Consider the following 23,336-nt stretch of genomic DNA (forward strand, 5'->3'; position numbering starts at 1 on the left):
AATGCATTTTCTTGGTCCCCTGACATCTACCCAGTGAGGGCTCGCATTGTACTTTTCAAGTGGCATTGATTTGTTAAAGCGCTGAATTAGCATCTCGGGCCAGCTGCCTGTTCCACTGTTGTGTTGTTGGGTTCATTCTCTCTCCCTCTGCCTTGCTTCCCGCTGCCTTGGCCACACACAGGGCTTCAGCCTGCTTACCCCAGCTTTTCCCCTCTGTTATTTTAGCTAATCCAGGTAATACACTCACCAAATGTGCTTTGCCGAGCTGAGTAAATTAACATATTTCTTATTGCATAAAGCTCGTAATATGCACGTGTGTGTATATGCATGTGCGTGTGTGCGTAATATTTTTGGTTGGACTGGGGAAGGAATAAGCAGGGGGCGGAGGGGCGAAGGCGATGGGCTGCAAGGATGAATGGCTGCGTTTACTAGCCTCATTCTCTAGTGAAGTTGCACATTGTTCTTTTATTTAATTTGCATTGTGCCGAGGTCTTCCGTACAGCAGCTGAGTCAAAGGGGGAAGAGAGAAGAAATAGAAGGAATATATGTCAAGTCAGAAAAGCTATTGAAATGCAATATTAAGCTGAGTATCTTAGGTCTGAATTTTAAAGTCTCTAATACTTTGTCTAGTTGTTCATTAATGAATGTCTGCACAGATCTAAAGATAGTTTGTGCTTACATGTCTGTATTGAAATATGCTATTTATAATGTGGGGTTTTTATTCTGACTGTAATTAGCTGGTTTTAAGGCTTTCCTCTTCCCACCCCTTCTTTCCTCTCTCAGCCTGTCTCTATTACTGCTATCTTACTATTCACTTTTAACGTTTTCAGTGCAACTTCATACTTTACATTTCTCATGGTGGCACCTGACAGATTTGTAGCTATGCCCTGATTGGCTAAATTACACTAGTAATACGTGTATTGCAGTAATGAAGATTATGTACATGAAATTAACATTACATTTCATTTAAGATGGCTAATAAAATGGTCATATTTTTATCTGTGCTTCCTTGGCATAGATGAACCCGATTTCTAGAGCTAGCGTTGAGTAGTGAAATGACAGTCTTTTATTCTGCACATTCATTATTCCTGCACTATTTTGATTATCTTTTTCCTACCATTGTTTGCTGTGAGAGTTTAAGGTAATTTCTGTCCCATGCTATGCTTCTCATAATGGAAATATCAGGACTAATCAACAGAAATTTTCCTTACTGTCTTTTATAACACAACAAATTCTGTTGTTTGGGATACAGTGTTTCTGGGAAACCTTTTCTTCTTGCAGATGAAAAGAGTGGTACATTTTTCTAGGCACCAGAAACAGAATGTGACCAGGGTTCAAAATCTCAGCCAGGCTAAGATACACATTGGTCACCTATTTTGTTTATAGCTACTAGCATAATCTTCTAATAATTGCAGTACTAATTAGGGGCCATATTTTGAAAATCTGAGTTGCTATTAACACCATGAGACATTTTGGCTGCATGAAAGCATGGATTAGATTCCTTGCCTATTTACATTTTATCTTTTTAAAGGTTACGCACCTACTAGGCTTCCAACACAGTAGAACTAATGTATTTTGCTATTTGCAAAATTTTTATCAGCTTTCAAATATAAAGTAAAAAGTGTTCTTTGCATTCAGATGCTTACATTCAAAACCTAAACTCAACAGACTAAGATTAGCATAACGCCCTGGCTGAGTAATCAGTTCTGGTTCCATAGAGATATTTTTTGGTAGGTAACAGTTTTAGAATTATGGCTTCATAGAATTGAGGGGGTTAAACAACTTTTGTCTTTTAACTAGACTATCAGAGGCTAATTGAAATCATGAATGAGATAAAGAGTAGAAAGGGAAGACAGTAGGTCTTCCTGTGTTTTTGCAAGAAATTGTCACTTTCTTCAGAGAGCACTGCCGGCACTGCCACTGTAACTTTGTGCAGCGTTCAGAGGACAAACCAAGTGTGCCCTGCTGTGTAAACGTTACATAAACATGAGATGCCATGCTGAAGTGCATCTGATATGCAGTGTATGCAGATGGATATATTTCTATTATTTCAGGCAAAGTGGGGGTCTGAACCATTGGAGACTGGTTTAATCATGCAAGTGATAACACTCAGCTTAGGGGCCTGGCAGAAATGAATGCTGCATAAATGCCCTCAGAGCACCTAGTGTCAGCCGAGGCATAATTTGTGGTGGTTTTGGCAGAAGCTTCTGGACTCTGTTGGAGGAAAAGGTGAAATAAGAGCAAGGATCTGCAGAAGGACTAATGGAAGAGATCACCAGATAGGAACAAAGCTAGTCACAATACTGATACCATCGGTTAAAAGAGACAGGTCTCTCCTTCCTTGTCCCAAGTTCAGTTCAAATGTGTAACACCTATTCTTTAATATCAGGAATGTATAATATCGTGGATTATATTAAAGCTGCTAGAAGTACCTGTGCCATCTTGCTATAGAAAAAAAAAAGTAAGATATTCAGCAGTTGTAGCAGCCACACAGATTTTAAGCAGGGTCTTTCACAAGGCTGAGAACCAGTGTCCTGACAGCAGTTCTGTATTTTCAATAGGGTTATTCCTTGCAATGGTTGAACTGAAGCCTTGGTTGATGATGTCCTTACATCTTCTGTTGTCATACAGAAATCAACACAGTCTTGTCCTTACAAACTGCAGAATTTAACTGGAACACAATAAAGGAACAAGCAAATGTGGAGAATAGACTATCACCATAGCTAATGTGACAATAAACATGGCCAGAGTGGTCATGCCTTACAATACAAAAAATTTGCAGTTCATAATAAAGACTTTTATTCAGTCTTTTTATTATTTTTATGAGTAACACATTAGAAATTGGACTTGTGTAGAAGGAGTCAGAGATATGCATTTGACTGGAGATTCATTTATATATATTCCGCCAGAGAAATTTTAAGTATATGTGTGGATGTAAAAAAAACCTATCATGAACCTCTTCTTTCACATTATCTGAAAGCACTTTAAGAAAAAAAATAGAAAATCGTGTTACATAAATTTTGTGGAATAGGACTTTATTTCTTGTGGAAGCTGGCACCCAAATAGAGAATTAAGTTACTACCTTGAGTACTATGGCAAAGCAGAAACTGAATTTCTAAATGCCACTCCTGTTTCTAACCACAGGGACTGAATTGTCTCTGTAGAGAATTTAATATGAGGTATTGCTAGCGTTCCACGATTAAATTCTTCTGTTATTTCATATTTTTGTGCACTGTTTTTTTGCCAAAGATGCCAGGAGCACTGTGAGTTCCTAGTAAGAGGAACAATTTGTAGACATTAGTTCATAACTATGGTTGCTCAATAAGAAAAAACCATGAATGACAGGTTACACTGCAGCTCCTTTGTCAAAGCGTTCTCTACATTTTAGCCATTGCACTGTGCAAACCTCATTTCAGTAACAATGAATCTTCTCTTGCTTACTGAAAAGACTGTCAGTAATGTCAAGTCATGATCCAGTTGCACAACCCTTAGTGATTTGAAATAGATGTAGGCCTGCCTTATGATTATTTTATGATTGTCCTACAAGTACTGACCAAGCTTTGAGAGAGAATTTTCTAGACCTTGCTTTATTTAGTGCCATGATGGAAGGACAAAGGAAAGGAGTGCTGGTGGCCAGGCTTCAGATAAAAGAGTCTTTCGTATGAACTGCCTAATTCCCTGAACGCACTATGTGGATCTCTGTGTGTGAGCCAAAAGTAGTTGATGGAAATAGCAGAGTTCATATAGCGGCCTTTCTTTCTGTGCCCAATTTCCCTACCCAGTGCAAGCAGCCATTTGCTACCACGTCAAGTAAAGGCGAGTTTCTCGCAGAATTATGCTTTTGTATGAAGGTGCACATGTTTCCACTAGTTCTGCCTGGGAAGAAGTCGGTATTCAACCCCTTGGGAAAGCTCCCACGCAGATGGTGGTATGGGGGCCCCCAGAGCCAGCCCCTGGCAACCAAATAAGCAGTTCACTCCAGCTCTTCAGAGGAAGAGGAACAGAAGGGTTGTACTAGTTTGATACCTCAGCATCCAAGGCCCATGAACTCAGCAGAGGACTGTCATTTCAGATACTTCTCCAGAGATGTAGGAACCTGAACAAGCAGCCAGAAAACTTTTAACTGAAGATGTGAATTCACTCACTCACTGCCTTCTCAGGACTCTGCAGCTGTCTCCTCTGGCACTAACCCCTGCATTGATTCCAAATCCTACATAGGAAAAGATTCTTATTGTTGTGGAGGAGGAGTCAGACAGGCACCCAGATGTTAACTCTCTTGCAACTTCACTGGGCTTTTGTTGGTGCTAAATGACCATCCTCCGTCAAGGAATTAATATTATTCATATTGCTCAGAGATACTACGTAATATTGATTTTTGGCTTTTCATTCTACATAGTCTATTCTCTTTCTTCAGACCACTATCTTACCCTTTCTGGTTTTGTGCCAAACCCCCAATACTCCAGGCATCCTCCCTCAAATGGTTGACTGAGGGGTTTTTTTTCGGTGTAGCTCTTGTTTCCCAACATGTTCTCTACAGGCAGAATTCTGATTGACAGGGCTGATTTTTCTAATGTTCTACTATCTCCTTTCTACTCTGTCAGCAGATTAAAGGTTAATGGAGCACAGAAATTTCTAGACATTTACAACCTGCCTGCTACCTTCACCCAATCCGAGGATTGACTGATGATTAGCTTAAAGAAAACGTAGTTTATAACATGCAAGGCCGCTGTTCCTGACGCAAGCTTAAAGAATGCGTCAGGATGGAAGAGCATTTTCTTTCTCATTGAAAGTGTTCAGAACTGAGTATTATTTGGAACAGCTTGAACCAAGCCTTCTGTGATACATTTAGGAAGTGGTAAGATGCCTGGTATATGCTGGGGAAATGTATACACAATGGGTACCATTGATGGTTTTTCTACAGAGATGAGCTTGAGTGGAAATCTTTCATCTTTCCCAGACAGACATTTTGTCAGCTGTTGGAAATAGGTAGAGCGGTGAAGAACCAAGGATATCACTTTTCTTCCTATCCTGCATTATATTAATTTCAACTCCTTGAGAATTCTGAGGATCTGAAAAAGATAATGGATATGGTGCCTCATTTAGTGTCTTTCTAAGTATTCAATTTTGCCTTGGCAGCCTAGTGGCCTCTTGGCACTTCTTTATATTACTTCATGGTGTCTAGGAGGTCAAGGGGAATCAGACCACTCTTAAGATAGAAAGTCAACTAATTCTGGAATGACGTTTAAGTTGTATGGAAGTCAGTCCGTGAGAACATCTGTCTGAAGGCAAGAAAATATGACAGGAACTCCAAGATACATCATCACTGATAGATATTCTCAGCTATGCCCTAGAGACCCATGAGCTTGTGCTGTGTGTATGCTTCCTAATTTTTGTTGCGGTGATGATAGTGCTTCTGGTACAAAAAAAATTGTCCAGTAGCCCCAAACAGACCATTGTCACACTTTTAGTCAGGATTAAATTGTAATTGTATTTAATCCTGAAGCACTGAAAGACCTCTCAATCCCCCTGCAGCATAGCTGTGTTCCCTCCATCTGTAGTTACATGCTCCTTGAGATTTGTGTCTAAGCTGCCCGTGAAAGATAATTAGAAGCAGATCATATATCCTAGAGATCAGTCTGTATCTGTTTTGTAAAGATGCCCATTTCATCATAAGAAAATTTTTAGGCATCCATAAAACAAACAAACAAGAGTGTTCTGTACTGATACTCTAGAATATCTGGGTATATCTTTCAACCCAATGTCAAAGACATTGTCACAAGAGGAATCTAAACTCTACTGCCTCTCAAGTAAATTTTATTCCAAAGTATACTGTAAGCATTGGTTGTTTTCCTGCTTTTTGAATTGCTGTGATACAACAGAGCTGTATAAAGCAGAGGTAAATACAAACTACTATCTACCCCTTATCCTCCTTTTTTGAATGGATATGATACAATAAGGCAGCCCCTCTACCTGACTAGTCTGTGCTATGGTGAACTGTTAATAGATTATTTTGACAGAAAGGAGACTGGGGATTTTTCATTTAGGTGGAAGACCATTAGGAAAGACTCAATAGTGTTGTATAAAGTAGAATTTAGTAGAAATTACTAGTTGGTCCTTATCAGAAGGACTGAATGAGAAGAAACCCTGTTAAATGAAAAGAAGTGATTATAAGTACGGACAGCTGATATTGAGCACTAAAAAGCGTGGGCCACGTACATGTATTTGAGGCTGCAGGCATAGGTTTGTAAACTTTACAGCCTTGTATATAAATGCTGAATACATTTACACTTATTCTAGGTAGAATTAAAAGTAGACCCTTTAAAAAGATAGCAATCTTTTACCAGTTCATGGATTTGGGTCATTTAGATGCTGAAAATTTTCTGAAATGCAAGAGTATACCTTTAAAAGAACAACTATGGATCTCTAGCAAAAAGGTCAGATTTTTCAGAACAGAAAAGCAGTTTCTGGGAACTTTGTATTCTGAGTGAGTATATTATCATCCATAGACTAAATTTAAAGTATTGTTTGCCTTCAGCAATGGAACAGCTTTGATTGCTTATATGCTCACTTAACTTTTGGTTTTGCTCCAAATGCAGTTCTTCACACTGACCATTTACACTGCTGTGTTATATATTCATGGTAAACATAAAGCAAACTTGACTGTGGATAGCCAAGCATATTGAAAAATATTTTGTATTATTTCCTTCCTTATTGCCTAACACAAGTACTACTTGTAATTTAAACCAAAAGTCAAGATTATTTGCTATAACCAGAAGGAAATTCTGTGGACACCTGAACATCATTTGCAAAACTGCAGTTTTCCCACCCCTCAGATTATCTACATCTTCACGTCATGCCATAAACTAATCTGTAACAGGGTGGAGATTATAAAAAGTCTGTTCTGTGGGCAGCCTAGCCCATAATTGTCCAACATCAGATTTCTTTCTCTGAAGTATGTGATAATAACCACTGTTCACTGTGGCTGCTTTGGCATTTGTAAAATCTCTGTTGTTCTAGAAAACAGAGAATCAAGCTTGAATTTCCTGAAAACGTATGCACTAGTTAGACAAACCTAGAGTTCAAAGGAATGCTGCTTTCTTTTGCATTCTGAAAAAATGATTCTCAATGGAAAAATCACAGAAAAATTATTTTCAAGGCCAATGACACAAGGCATTGTTCATCAATAGACCTGTTAATCTGTTGGGCATTTTGAAATACAGCAGTTGGATGCTGTGGTGTGTTGATGAAATATCTTCCTAACCTGTGCTTATTTCCACTGACTGGATGATTACATGTGGCGATATAGTTCCAGATGTTATGACAGAAGAATGAGATGCTATCTAACGAAAGCACTACTCCTGGGCTTTCAGATGTGGTAACCTCTTTCTCCTCCTCCTCTTCTGTTTGCACCCTATATTTGTTGCTCACGTGGTGATGCCTCATTCCCTTTGTAAACTCCTTGAGCAGAGGGACCTGTCCTCTTGGGTCTTTCTGTAAAGCATCTGTGGAACCACAATGGCATGTCGATAATTATGATAACACGATAATCAGTCACGAGGGAGTACTAGTCAACTCTCATGAGTTACAATCAATGTTGTGTTCTGCAGAACAAGGAATGCTTTTATCTCCTAATTTGGTTTACAGACATCTGTAATGACCTGCATAAGGGACAGAACAAGGACACAAGGACAGTTGGTATCGGTTGCCTTTTTAATGCAAGTGACAAAATAGCTGAGGGTGTGTTTCCAGTTTTTTGAAAATGTTTCCTTGCCTGTTCGTTTGGTGTACTCTGTCCGCTTCTAACAAAGGTAATTCAGCTGCAGAGGAATTAAAGCAAGTATTGAAGAAGGGCAAGGAGCACCAAAATTTTTTTGGTGAAGGTGGCTGTGCTGTCACTCAGAACAAGACAAAGTAAGTAATTCAGGTCTTAGAAATCTGTGCTTGTAGTTTCAAAAATCAAAATGACAGGTAAATACTTTGTGCACAGTGTTCTACCGCACTACACTTCCGATTTGTATTTGCAGCAATCCTGTCGTTACACAAAAGGGTTAACAGAGGGCAAATGATACACTTAATGTTTTCCTTTTCCCATTCAGCATTCTTTGTAAATCATCAAGGAAATACTTCTGCCTTTTCTTCCCCTTTTCTTTAATTACAGAAAAAATAAAATGCCACTAGAATACCAAAGTGTTGGTAGCTTTGGTAACTAGTCTCCTAAGCAAACTGTTCTGTCAGTAATCATAACCTAATTACCACCGGCAATTGGAAAGGTTGGGTTTGTTGGGTTTTTTTTCCTTTTTCCTTTTTTTTGTTTGTTTGTTTGTTTGTTTGGATGGGAGGAGGGTATATAAGTGGAGGAAAGGTCCTGGGATATAAACAGAGAAAATTCAATGATAACAATAGTATATATGTTTAAAAAAAATGCTCGAAAATTTAAAAAAAAAAAAAAAAAAGGGAGAAGGGAAAAAAAATCCCAACCACCCTCTGGCAGATGATCAAGTGCCTGTTGAGACAGAGCAGCAAGTCAGTGAAACGCTGGAGTTGCCTGCTCAGTGTTGTGACTCTGCAGAAGTCCTGAAGTGACACATGCATCACAGGGCTGTCACAGCGCTGAAACAGGCCGGGGGTCATGGTTAAGAGCAGGGTGTTGCTGGATAAGGCTGAGGAAGCAGAGGTGGCCCCTCTGTGCTCTGTGTGTGGGTCTGTGTACTTCTTTCCCGTCAGAGCTGGCCCAGCACAGCCAAAAAAGCGGTTCCTTGGCAGGGCTTAATGGCAGGATGATGTAGTCTGTTGTGACTAGTGCATTCCTTTCAGGTTAAACTAGGGAAATGGCATTGTGTTAAAATTCCAAGTCGCATGAATGTTTTATTGCCACAAGTGCATTCAGGCCTCAAGGGGAGTGTGTGTGGCGGGGAAAGGGGGAGGGAGGGTGACTTAGAGACTCGGGAACTATCAGAACAGCACTTCCCCTGGAAAATTTTACCCGGCAGCGCGAAGCTGACGGGCTGCGATAGTCACTTAGATGGGTTTCGCTTTTCCTAAGCTGCGGCTGTTTAAAATCTCGCAGTCCAGACAATTAGCAGCTGAAGAAAATATGACAAGACACATGCAAAGAGGTTGGGAGATAGAGGGGAAGGAATGCACCGGGAGGGAGCCGGGCTGCCTTCTCCCGTAAACCGACAGACCTCTCCCCTGGCCCCCTCCTGCTCCGCGCCCCAGCCCAGAGCCCGCGGAGGGGGGGTGGTGAGGAAGGGTTTTTTTTTTCCCCCTGTCTGCTGAAGGCCAGGAGTGATCTGTTAACTGTACACCACTGACTGGGAGGCTAAAGCAGCTCATGGTACTGTATGTTACCATTACTACTCCCGCATTCCTTTTTACATTTTTTAAACATCTCTTTGTATTAATGGTTGACGTGACTCAGGAGGATTTAATTTTAGACTGCAGAAGGACAAAATAATGAAACATAACAATGCTGTGTGTTTGCGAGATTTTATTTCTTTAAGGGAATAAACTTATCCATCCAATCTGCATCAGTTGTAACTAATGACTTCCAGCAAAGTTTAAACAGGATTGTTTAATAATGCAAGAATAGAGAGCTTGGAACAACAGCCATACAGATACAGTCCTTGGAAAGAAATTTTGTTTTTGAGTCATATTAGACTTTTTTCAGTTTCTCTGTGTTTTCATATGGTCTCGGGCTATTCAAGTCATGTTCCATATGTGATTTTTAACTTCTTTTATTATAAATTACTGTGAAACTCTCAGTTCAGAGCTCTTTGTAGGGTAAAATTACAGTAAATGTTCTACTATAATTATTTGTATGTACATGTGGTGATTAGTGTGAAAATAATCTGTGTGGATATGCAAATGGAAGTGTAATTGGGACCTAAGTGATGTTTCTGAGTAGCCAGGATCTCTAAAAATCAGACTGTTTTCACAAAAGACAGTAGGCGCCTGTGTTTAGACAAGTTTTTCGTGGGATTTGTGTGCCATTCCCACATGTACACACACAAGCCAACTCTCTTACACTTCAAGCATGTATTCTTGTAAAAAGTCACTGAAGTCAAAGAAGCAGCAAGGATGTAAGTGAAGACTGATTTGGTCAATCATGGGACAAAATGCTCTAGATCTTTATGTGTTATACCTTTATCTAAACATCTAGGTCTGGGTGCAAAAATGCTGTATGCATATAAGCACAGATACTTGTGCTACAGACTGTGTGACACTAGAGAGTGATGTGACAGGTTTTTTGTTTTGCAAGTGAGAAATGATCACAGAGATCACAGAGAAGATTTAGTCTTGCCAACAGTCTTTTGCAATAACCATGTCACTTCAAAGGTTATGTATAAACTTAAGTTTATTGTTGCTCATGTTGTTAGCATTCTTACTGCTAGACGGTTTGGTTTCTTGCAAGGGTTCATCTGGCCATGTATTATATATTTGATTTCTGAATGATACGGTATCAGTGATATCAAACATTGCATGCAAGGATTTGTATCTGCAAGAGTTCATAAAAACTAATGATGCTTAATACTGCCAAGTTAGCATAAAAAATAGAGAAAGTAAGTCTAATGTACTTAAAATAAGACAAAATTTTATAAAGAGAGGAGGAACTTCTTCCATCTTATGCATGTATGTACATAGCCTGTCTGTACATGTGTATGTTTACATATGTAATTTTTTACTGATACGCATAATTCACTCCTTCTCAATTCTGCAGTTAAAAATTAGTGTAGTATACCTTAGCAGCAAAGAGAAATACTTGATTCGTTTGAAATCTTTTATGCTATAAAGCAGATGCACACACTATAATTTCTCATTTTTCCACACATCTGCAAGGAAATCCAGTTATACATGACATTTTTCCTTTAAAGAGTGTAACGTTAGGAAAGAAAAGAGATCCCCAAACAACCTATAATAAACTATATCCCATGTTATCTGTTGCATAAGAACTGTTAGGACATCTACATTTGGCTGTATGCTTTATTTCTTTTGCTTGCATAAAAAGAGATAATTTTGTCAGATAAACAAGATGTTAATCTGATTAGTTCCCATTTATGATGGTTTGGTGGTGATGTTTTTAAACAGTTAAATTGACAAGGCTTATGGAGGGTCATAAACTCAACAAGCAGTCAGCCATAAAGGAAAAGAATGATTTATGAATGGAATCATTACTTCCAATTTCAGAAACCCTCATTAACACCTTTCATAAATTCTAAACAATATGCACTTTGAGTATGTGTTAGCTGTTTTAAACTATGTTGAGTAAAAACTGTTAAGAGTTTACTTACAATGATTCGCAAATGAAAATTTAAAAATGACAGTTATCGAAGATAAGTGGCCAGTGATATATGGTCATATAATGTATGTAAGTATTTTTTATACTACTATTTGTCACTGTTAAAAATAATTTCCCAAGTCAATTGCAGTAAATTATAACTGTTTCCTAAAAACTAGGATGAAGAAAACTTTGGAAATACCCTGCAAATAGATTTCACATACCATTCTGAAAAGAGGTAATTTGTCAGAAGGTCTTATTTTACATTGCTAGCTACAAGTCTGATGTCAAAATAAACCAAAGTTTTTAAATTATCTTAAGATCAGAAGATGCAATTCGTCTGTATGCATAGTAATGTGGATGTACAACTAACTCGGACTTTTCCACTCAAATCAGAACTACCATTTCATACATTTTGTAGTCACGTTACTCAAGGTGCAAAATGGTAGAGAACCATTTTGTTTTTACTATTATGTTAAAAAGAGAATAATGTATGTACACTACACATTGGCTGGGAATTGCAGAGACTGCTAAGCATTAATTGCTAAGCATGTTTTGGATTTCACAAAATAGTGAGGCTGGTGTAAAGACGAAGATAGTAAAAATAATACATGTAACATAAACTTTTTTGCCTTTTGATACTTTGGAATACGCTGACTTCAGGCTTTTATATTTTGGTTTGCAAATATAAAGCAGAAACTAACACTTTATTTTACTTTGATGCTTCTAGTAGTTGGGTCTTCACCAAAAAAATAAAAAAAAAAGCTATTTTGAGGTGCATACATATACATACACAGACATACATATGCATATATCTACATACACACATCTATATATACATTTGTATAGACATCTATATATACATGCATGTATATACTCATCTAATTATGCTACTATAAGCTCTAATGTAGACTTGTTTAAACCAGTTTAAATTTTGCTACAACTACGTTGAACTAAACCAGTAATTCAATGAATGATGGCTCACAATATGATCTGGTTTTGTAAGTTGGCTGAGCTACAGTAATTAACTCCATCCACTTACCACAACAAATGTGAGGTAAAAATGTGTGAGCAGAAATTTCTTGCACAGAACTTTAATCGTCCACATTTTATCTTAGATTTACAGTGAGCGATAAATGCACGTGCATTTAGGTACCATGGTTAAGCTGATATGCAACAATTTTTTAAACCATGATAATTCACTTGTGTGCCTGAACTCAAAAAGTAGATCTGTGTGAACATGGGTAGAACTTGTATAAATATCTCTACATTAGGGTTTTGGTCTACTATAACTGGATCACATTTTATATGGATTCATATATTTTGATGCAACCGTCCTAATAAAGACAGATCTTGAAAGGTAATGACCTATATTTATTTTCTCTAGAAAGATTGTTTATTTGCAATAATAAGAAAGTTTAAATTGTAATTTTGAGAATTCTTTCTTGATAGGTCTTGAGATATCATTTAAGGATGAATTTGTATCTCTCTCATGTTAATGGTGTGCATTAACAAGAAAAGTTAATCAAAAGAAAAAAATCTTGAAGATACAGGACTGAACATTATCGGTTGTACAGTTCTTTACATAGAGCTTTAAGTCCAGTCTTTATATACCATATTCTCACGTGGCAGTGAGAGTACTATTTAAAATTCAGTACTATACTGAATTTAAAAAAAATTAAAAAAAAAAAAAAATCAGTGACTTCTCATCACTTTTACAGATGAATTTTTCCATGCTTCCACTTCTATTAAAGATGTGGGGTTTGTTTTGTGGGTTTTCAGTATATTCTTTTGCACTTTGGTCAGAATCTTCCCAGCTGTTTTAGAGTTTTGAAGAATTGCGACACTTTATGTTGCAGGTAGCTCAAAAAAAAAAAAACCCATAGCTTTGAACCTTGTTATGTAAATCATTCTTGTTAACAAGTTCTTTCAAGGCCAAATTTGAAAAAAATTATTTGGATATTTGGGCTATGAATAAGCAAATCATTTAGGCATGGAGTGGTGTTTCATGTGCTTAGTTATGTACTTGGCTTATATATGGAGTCTGCATTAGGAAAGACTGGAAAATGAGAAACAGAAGAAGCAATGTATACATGTATCTACAGGAAAACTTTGACAGAAAGGTACATAAATTATTTGTTGTTTCATGTTGACTTTGTAGCAATGTTGATAGTTTGTTAGCTTTATTACTTGAGAGAACTTACTGTCTGACTGTGCCCACAAAAATCAGTGGCAGAATCAGTGGTAAAATCAGACAGTGGTAAGGCCCAGAAATAAACTGTAAACTGCAGCGAGCACATATGTTTTAATTTCTTTTCACTTTTTGTTCTTTACTCTGTCAGGGAAAAAAATATATTTTCAGGGATCAGGTATTTTCAGTGTTGAGAAGACAAAAATTCCATAGTAGTTTTGGAAAATTTTCTTTTCTTGTAGAATATTTTCCAAAATTGTTTTAGAATGTAGCCTCTTTGCTAGTGAATTATTAAGTTCAGCTATTTTCGGACTGTTTCTATCTGTTTCCTTGTATCTTTAGGTAAGTGCACAACCTCAACCTAAGCAAGGATCTTCAGAACTGCATTGGACAGGACAGGGTGGACCTGTAGGCAGACCTAGTGATATCCTTTCATTTAGGCAGTATGTTTTCAGGAGATTGCTCCTCTACCTGGTTAGACTTGGATATGAAGTGGAAGGCAGAAACACACCCCCCCTGCCACATCTTCTGGGTGTGGACTAAGCCTGAACTTCCTTGGCACCACAGCTGACAATGTATTGAGACCACTTCCAGGCACTACTTTTCACCTGCACCCACCACATCCCCATTTTATTAACAGGCCTGTAAAAACAGGTTTAAAATAAATAAATAAGGTTCTCGGGGGAGTAGACTTGCTTTAACAAAGAGAGAGAAGCAAACAAACAGGTTGTTCCTTGCTTGGAAACTGAAGAAGGGTGATAAAATGTTAAGAAATAAATTCAGCTAGTTCTTGTTTTGATCTTGCATGTGAGATGATTTTTCACAGTAGAAGTGCTGCATAAACACTGTCACTTGGTTAGTGCTATTTGTGGTGGGATGAGCAGGGATAAGGACTATAAAACATATGCCAACAGTTGTGCAGATTCACAGAGTAATGCATACTCTGTGAATCCTTTTTACACGTCTACCATTATCTAAGTGACTGTTAAAAAACTTAGGGTATTTATATTTAGTTTATTTATTTAGCTAGTCTTCCTCCCTACTGCCAAACAACTGGTGCTTGCCACAGTCTGAGATGGGCTCAGTTAACTGGTACAGACAGGGGAGACACTGCAAGTGTAAGTTACTAGCCTCTTTCAGTTCCAGTACTTCAGAAACATTTCATCAATCTGCAACAATTTGAATTAACAGGGTTTATGTGTAGACCTCAGAATGACAGAAAGTTAGGAAGAGGAGACAAATCCAAACTTACATCTAATGTGAAGATTCTTCATCATCCTCCAAAAAAATAGAGAGCCCCAGGATGTGCTCTTTGTTGGGGAATTTTACTGCATTTCTGTTCCATCCAATAGGATATAATCTCCTAATCCTTTTGCTGGAAGTCCCATTAATCTTTGACCAAGAACGTGATGAAGAATTTAGACACAATCTAATTGCAAAGCACAATTAAAATACTTCTCTTTTAAGCCTTTGAAAAAGTTGTATAACAGAGAGGGAAGAGTTTTTAAATTAATGACTGTACTCAGTAACAGAGGTGTGTATTGGCAGCGTTCTTATTTCTCATGAAGCAAATCGTGTTTACTCTCTTTTCCTCCTCCATTCTCCACAACCAAATTCATGCCTCACCTACAAAGAAAAACACCTTGATTCATTGATCTTGCTCCAAAGACTATGTCATTATATACTGTCCCAAATAACTTGTTAATTTAATATTAGTTTATTACTGATATACTGCCCATTTCTTAGAAAGCTGCACTAGGAAGGAAAATAGGTAATTATCTATTGGATTTTCTTACAAAATATGCTTTAAATTGTTGGTGAGAAAACATGTTTGTAATGTTTTATATGAGAGCAACATGTAGGATAGCGGCAAATTTGGAACCTGCTGTAAGTATAGCCTTCAACAATGCATTTCTTATCACAGTATCTCTTGGATCAGAGATTCATTTTTTGTCTCCATGCTTTGTTTCTTGGGATTTTTCTTCCAGGCTGCATCTTCTGTTGCAATTTTCTGTTAGTGATGAAAACATTGTATACCGTATTCAAAATCTCTCCTTCTTGGTAGTTAGTGTACAGATATGCAAAGTGTCGTTACACTACTGAGTGAAATGGTATTTCTGCCAAAGTCCTTAAGCCCCCACAGGTAATTGTACCTAAGTTTCTTGATCTGCACAGGTGCCTACTCCAACTGTAGTATCTTAAATGTCAGAACTGAAGTAAGTCCTGCAAGCTTTGCCTCCTGCTTCAAAAATCCTCTTCTTGGATCTTTTTGTGCTTGCTACAGGAGTGTGGGGACCATCTGCTGATTCATCCTTGCATTTGCTCTGTGTTTCTGAAAGCATGCCTGTCTGTCATGACAAGGGTTCTGTTGAGGTCAATGGGCCAATGAGCAGAAGCTTCCAATGAGGGAAAAAACCCAAAAGCATCAGCCTGTAGTCTAGCATGCCTTAGGTAAAGAATAAAAATTGTTAGAGGAAAAGGACAGAAATAGCCTCTATGAAATAAGGAAAAGAATTGAAATGGAGACTATCCTCCCCCCTTTTCCTGAATTTGTGCTTCAGTCCTGGTATCCAGACTCCTGGCAACATCTGTGGGACTGCAGAACATGCTGGAGCTTCCCCAGGAGTCTCCGAGGTGCTTTCCAGCAGCCCTCAAGCCCCTTTGGAACTAGAGAACACAGTGACAGTGACATTCCCACAGTGGTGGCATGTCTTCTAACTGGTACTCTGTCTGTTGTGGATTTTCCCTATGAACTGTTCAAATTCCATTACTCATAACCTTTCCTTGATGGTCACTGGCACTGGCCTCAAAAGGCACTCTGAGTCTCGTTATTTAGAAGAGGCATATGGCTCCAGGCATTTTGCATTAGCTGCACTAGTCATTGAAGTGTCTTTCACTTTTACCTCTTGTCACAGCTTCTCTCCCTTTGGCCTATCTTTTCAAGCCCTGGTCAGAAGAACATCACTCCTAATTTATTCCATGGTCAGGTCCTTATTGCCCCTGGACAGACTTGGTATGGAAAGGCAATGTGTACATGTATGTCCATATCGGTGTGGGGAGAAAAGGAATGAAGGGTTGGGCAGATATTTTTCCTGTACCTCAGAATAAGTATTACCTCAAAACTCCCTATTGATATAAAAGGCTGTGCCCCCTGCTCCCCCCTCCCCTTATTTCCTGGGTGGGTGGGAGAGATAAAGGTCAGGAGGGATAGATGGGGAAAAGCCTTTATGCTTGTTGTTCTCTCTTTTGTTTCTGCTGATGATACACAAAGCAAGTTGTAAATAGCTCCTTCACACAGAGCTGTTATTCCTTTGAGAGAGATATTGCACAGTAGCTGTGCTCTCAGCACTGCCATGCCCCGGGGATCAGAGAGGGACACTTTAAAGACCCTTTTCATTCACTTCTGCATTTCTGACAGAAAGAAATTTAGCTTTGTATCAGACAAGTGTCATCCAATCATTAAAGCTTGAACATTATTTCAAAATTTTTAGTAGCAGTCAGCACAGTATCAAACAAGCTCAAACTATGAATTTGCATGACATACAGAGTCCAAAGTGTTTGAATCCTCATGCACTGCCTGCCATCTACACCATAGCACATGAATAAAAGAATTGAAAAAAAAAGGTACAAATTTTATTTTTAATAAAAGTAATAACAGTTTAATTCCATTTATTCTCCCATCAGTCAAACAAGGTTCACAAACCTGGATAATGTTAGAATTCATGAAATGAAAGACACTAAATGCTTGCCTAATTATACTTGTTCTCAACCTGGTTTTAATATTTTTACCACTTGGGAATATAGATGACAAAACAGATTGTAGTGTACAGTTCTGTATTAAATTTATCAGAGAATAATTTTTAATTCCTGGGTGATAAACTTTCTCTGCATGTTTTTGTGTGACTTAAGATCTGTTCAGGGAGCTTCTGTGTGTACAGGTATCTATTAGCTAACACTGAGTACTGTCTCCACCTTCTTGCCTTCCCTAGTGCTTGAAATATGGTGCTGGTTGTATTGTTAATTTTTATAGTTTAAAATCAATAAAAAGTCCTCAACTTTTAATATGTCTAAAACTGATGCAAAACTTATGTCTGCTACCCTGGAGTTCTGCAGATATCAAGACCATTTTTGAAAATTCAGATCTAGTTTGAAACTTAATATAATGGATTGTTTCACATAATAATTAGGAGTGAAGGGAGCCCAGGGAGTCTGGAGAGCTAAGGTGCAGAACAGATCCAGAAATTATTTTGTGTTATATTGCTATGCATATTATTTAGAACAGTTACAGTGATGATCATGAGTAGAAAAGCAGTGGGATGAAGAACAGCTCACACAGTCGTTTATTTTCGATGTTCCAAGAAGCACTGGTGGCTTCTGGAGACCTCGCTAGTCATGTTGTACTGGCTTTCTTTGCTTTCTGCTGCTGAATTGAGTGAACATTTTCCTGCTGGTACTTTTCCATGTATACAATAACTGTGGGATGTTAAGTAACTGCAGGTGGGAGAGGAGGTGCTCCACATGAGCACAAATGGGAGGAGAAGTGGTCCACACAGCATTTTGTCTCTTAAGATGTTGTCCATGCTCTTAAGCAGCATGAGAATCCCTGAAGCAGAGGAGCAAGAAAAGCTGGAATATAAATGCAGAGAGATGTGAGCCAGTTTACGTAGGGTACTTTAGTTAAAGAAGAACAGAAAGATGCAGTAATGGAAAATTAAAAGTCACTGGGGTTGAACTGGCGACACTGAATAGGAAAGTAAAAAGGGAGAGCTGAACAAAGATGACTTAATGGCTTGAAAAAGGGTAATGGAGAAATTCTCATGTACATGGAACAGTGCAAGTGGAAAGAAAAAGGACCCATAAGAGAAGTGAGGACTGAGACCATGTTATTTGGTAGCTGCAGGGTGTTAAAATACATTGTCAAAATGAATCACTGGAATGCATTCAGATCCACTGGAAATTCACATGTGAAGGTACTTCATTAAGTCTTTTTGCCTCCATGAAGAAATTTGAAAATGAGGATGGTAATTTTGAATTAGATACAGGTCTAAATTGGAAACCGAGAAAATGAGTGTTCTTGGCTGTGGTGTTTTGGTCCCTTGTAGTTTAGAGCGTGCTGGGCTAGACAGTGGTTGCAAAAGTGTGCATTACAGTAACTAAGATATCTGGAGCTTTAAGACACAGGAATAAACCTGTGTCATGTCACAGATCAAAGTGACTGTGCGATACCTAAGTACAGCAGCCAATGATTATACTAAAAAAAACAATGGTCTTGTTATGAAGAGAACATAACTGGTGACTCAGATTGTGGTAGTTGATTAGATAAGAAAAATAATAACCCCATATAAAAGTCTGGCACTCATTTAGGGAAAAAAAACCCCAACAAAAATCAAACAAAACCCTAACTTTAATTTTTACAGTTAATAGTGGATCTAATAGGTCTGTTTCTGGAGTCTTGGAAAATATGTGGTTTTTTATATTCTGTGAGGAAATTTTGGTCCTGTGAATGCTTCATTTCAAACACTGAATTTTGCCTGTGCAGTAGGTTTCTGGAAAGTGAATACCTGAACTAGATAAAGGTCAGCTGTGGTTGCCATGTTGCACTTGGTGGTGATACACCACATAATGTTTCAAACATTGTGACTGTCCATTCTTTGGATACATTCTTGGATTTCAATTACTAGACTGCCCAAAATGAGAGGACTTTGATGCGAAGCATGGGTTCTCTGTCCATTTAATGGAATTGTGAAATGGATTTTTCTGAGAGCTGTGAATGTCTGCTGGAGGGGCTGGGTGTTTGAACACGCACACTTTGTGCCATAGAACCTTCGGTCCATCACAAAGAAAGCTGACTTGTACTGCTGGAATATTGCAACCATGTGTCAGGTCACTACTGCTTTTTAGTCCATCTGAGGTTAAGGGTTCAATGTAAACTAATGGTTTACCTAGGGAAAGCATAAACATTCAGATAGGACCTGGTACTTTGTTTTAGCCTTATCAAATTGTGTTTCTGCTTTCATTTTGTTGTGATAGCTCTGGAATGCCTTTATGTCCTTCCTCCATTGCCATCTCTGTGTAGTCTTAGTGTCCATCTCTCTGCCACAGAAAATCTCCTAATCTGATTGACACGTTATCCTTCTTCTGGTGCCTCCTAAAGACATACTCATTTTTCTGGGCCTACAAGCTCCAAAAAAACCCCAACTACATAGAAATGCAGAAGAAAGTTGCCTGAATAAATTCTCTCTTCAGTTTCACAGTGTAAATTGTCTTTTGGTATTTGTCTTCCAGACTTTTAAGTTCTTTGGACATAATAGGTGTCTTGCACAGTTGATATTTGACAAACAATGGCAGTGAGAAAAAGGGTTTCTTGCCTTCAGGATTATTTTTTTTTTTATTATTTTGTTTTTAGGCATAATGTCTCAACAAAAGTCAGTTCCAACTTTGTTTTCCACAGTAAGGACTTCTCAATCGATCTGTCATATTTTAACTTTCTCCTTCCAGGTGAGACTAAAATTTTGTTCAGACCATCCATTTTTTCTCTTGTGGCTTCTGCTTAATAATCCTGCTGGTGAGGGTAGAAGATTGTTATATCTTGCTCATAGATTCAATTCTAAATCTCTTGAATATCCTAAACATCCTATTTCACAAGTTTTTGAGAATGCCTTAGTGTAAATATTATTCTGTGAAGGCATTCTTTACATTTGAAATGATTTAAATTCTTGTAAAAAAAAAAAGTGTATAGGTATATTAGCGGCCAATGACAGAAAGATTTTTTTGTAGGAAAAAGTTTTAAACTGTTTGTTAACGATGGCATTAAAAATGTGTTTAATTTAAGGGTGGTAGTATACTTAGCACTAAACGAAGAAGCAATATTAGATGGGGCCCTCCTGTAAACACTCATAACCTAAACAGATGTTCAGAGTGATCCAGTCATGAAACACTCACAGTGGCCCTAGGATGACTGTCTCTCTGAGCATTCCGATTGACGTTTAATGGTAGGACAGAGACAACTTTCCCTAGGTGGCTTAAGGTTTTTGTGCTTCACAGAAGAAATTAGTTGTTTTAAAGAACAAATGGAATGCAGTGAGAGCGACTGCCCAGGTGTGAAAAAAGGACATGGAAGAAAGTCTGAAGACAAAAGCTGCCTAAATAGACAAGGGAGGAGGAAGGCTATAGGCTTCAGGGAGCAGAATGAAAGGAATATGGTGGGGAACAGAAATGTAGCCAGAAGCAGAGTTGTTCAGAGCCTTGAAGTTTAGGATGAAGAGCCTGGACTTGAATCAGCTTCCTTTACCTTCCACATCAAAGAGGGGAGTGACATGATCCAGGCAATAGGTGAGAAATCCCTTATACTACAAGTTTCATGCTACATTAATAGGAAATGTACTTACAATGTTGAAGCATTTAAGAGAGAAAAAAGAGTGTGAACAAAATGGTCTATAGATAAGGAATATTAATTTGACATTCAACCCGCATTTTAGTTAGTAGCCATCTTTTGGTTGGCACTGTTTTTATGGTAAAAGCATACCTGCACAGTAATATTTATCCAGAGTGTACGGTGAAGAAACAGGTCCACATGGCATTGATTTTGTGAGGTGAAAAAGCATGCAACTCACTGGTTTTGTGTATATAACTTGTTTCCTGTCTAGCTTTATGCTCAGAATTAGGACAGATGAACCATGGAAAAATGGAGACAGCCTTCAGTTTTGTTTTAGCAGCTAGGAGCTCTTGGTCACTGGCGGTTTTTTTTAATTTGAAAACAGCTTTCACAATGCAAGTTTCAGTTTGCCTGTGTAGTAGTGTGCCTTGTAGTAGAGCAATCCCAATTAGGTTGCATACCAAAAGCAGCCCAGCTGCAGGTTCACAAACTCTGTGTGGGCTGCTTTTCTCAAGAGCAAAATAAGGTAATTCTGCCATTGGACATCAGAACTCACTGCTCCAGAGTCATTCAAGATGTTTTCATTGCCTGAGTTCATTTGCATGTTAGCTCTACTATCACTGCATGACAACCTGCAGTGTAGAGAACTCCAACAATAATGTTAAAAGGTGACTCAAGACGATAATAAGGAAAGTATGGATTTGAGATGCACATAATTTGAATTTTGGTGGAATCTATATGTGTCATTATTTCATTCAATAGAGAGGATTTGCAAGAGAGGTTTGGAAGGTTCTCTCAGAATTAGGGCTAGTAGTGCTAACTGTGTTAGAAGGGAGAGCAGTGGGCTAGAACCTTATTTTCTCTGCGTGTGCGTTGATGTTGCCTAGTGAACATTGTGAGTTGGGTCTGCAACTTCTGGAAACTGCCATTGCTTCTACTAAAAATAACAAGATGCTTGCAGCATTGAAAGGGATATGAATGTTTCCCTTGATCCAAACATTGTCAGATTTTAAAGGCTAGGTTTTGTCCAACCCTCTCTTTTCACTTTTGATTTGACATATTTTTTTAAAAAAACAAACACAAACAAACAAATGAACAAACAAACAAAAAACCCCAAACCAAACACACCACAACAACTATGGTCACATATTTTTTTTATATATACACACACACACTTAGAGTGTGTAATCCAGGCCCTATTTGTTTTCCGTGGTGGTTAGGGGAGCTTGGAGATGATGCCATGGTGGCCAATGGGTTGGTGTTTCTAAATTCTTAAATACTACACAGCAGAGCAGTGAGCAGGGTCAGAAATGCGTGTAAATCTTAGTATGTCTATGTGTGCGTATATAATGTTTTATTAACATATAAAAACAAGCATAATCCTGAAGTGCGAGCAGAATGGCAAGCTTGCAACAGTCATTAAAGTTCACTTCCAGCTTAAATAGTAGCCCTGCTGTCTTTTCAGTACGTATCTGGAAGAGCAATAGTTTGTTAATGTTTAGGCAGTGTCTTGAAGATGGAAAGCTTTTTCTAAGAAGTGATGAATATTGTCACTGTCACTCATCTCTTACTGTTATATATGACTTTATGGACAGCTAGTTAGGGGGATCTAGCAGCTGAAAATGTTTATTACGTTTGTAGGTCCATGTACTGATGAAGAACTTTTCAGTGTGCTGTATTATTTCTAATGCTTTATTCCCTCTTGCTCTGAACTTTTCAGAATTCAGTTTCTCTGATAGCAAAGACACCCTCTCTCCATCCTAGCTCCTGTATGGTTTAGCACCCTTGCTCATTCATCCCACCTTTCCATTGCTACTGTCACAAGTGTTTATAGGGCTCTGCTGTAAACCTGATCTGTGGAATGATCTCAGGAGAAATTGCCTTTTTGGATGTTTTTGGAAACCATTTTCTAACTAGCTAACTCATCTCTAGGGTTATCTTTTATGATCTTTTGTGATCCTGACGTACTAGAGCAAAGTTAAACCTGTTTCTGAAGCTGCCCATGTTATCCAGAATAATGATTCATGTAAATTTACGCTCTGAAGCCTATACTCTCAATTGTAGTGAGATGATAGCTCAAAGCATAAATGGGATGGGTAAAGCCAGCATCTGATATATAGCTAATTGTTAGAGGAAAATTGAATGAAAGCTAAATCAGCAGAATTATTTCAGTTACACATATGGAATGCAAAAAGAAGAAAATAAGGCTGCGCCCCAGTGCACAGTAAAGTGTGTTTCCCTACCCACACCCATACGTGTGGAAGCATTTTCTTTCCTGGCACCTTGCTATACTTGCTTATGCCAATGAGACTTAATGATATGCTCTTATTGATATGCTGGTACTGATGGGCTACCCTAAAGCAGCCCCACCCCTCTGCCCCTCCTTTCTTCCCGTCTGCAGGTTTGGAACCTGAAACTTTATTGCACTGTGGAGCGCATCAAGGAGAACTGTTGTCCTTAATGTAAAGGATCAGTGCAGCTTGTGCATATAT

The 23,336-nt window shown here is 38.2% G+C and overlaps 1 protein-coding gene across 16 annotated transcripts in view; it reads left to right on the forward strand.

The window, feature by feature from the left end:
- The window catches only part of BNC2 (basonuclin zinc finger protein 2), a 341,926-nt gene that overhangs the window by 122,515 nt on the left and 196,075 nt on the right, over window positions 1-23,336 (forward strand). For 2 of the 16 annotated variants that reach the window (XM_075741084.1, XM_075741087.1), the window contains exon 2: window positions 11,458-11,516. The exons of 11 other annotated variants lie outside the window; for them this stretch is intronic. Coding sequence is in view for 2 of the 5 variants with exons in the window: in XM_075741078.1 (XP_075597193.1) it covers window positions 13,345-13,401 (57 nt within the window). In the remaining 3 variants the exon portion in view is untranslated. Of the gene's footprint in view, window positions 1-9,087; window positions 9,338-11,457; window positions 11,517-13,333; window positions 13,402-23,336 lie in introns of those variants that run through there. 3 more of the 16 variants (XM_075741085.1, XM_075741083.1, XM_075741078.1) reach the window with 3 other exon arrangements.

Source organism: Balearica regulorum, chromosome Z (assembly GCF_011004875.1).
Source record: "Balearica regulorum gibbericeps isolate bBalReg1 chromosome Z, bBalReg1.pri, whole genome shotgun sequence".
NCBI classification, from domain to species: Eukaryota; Metazoa; Chordata; class Aves; order Gruiformes; family Gruidae; genus Balearica; species Balearica regulorum.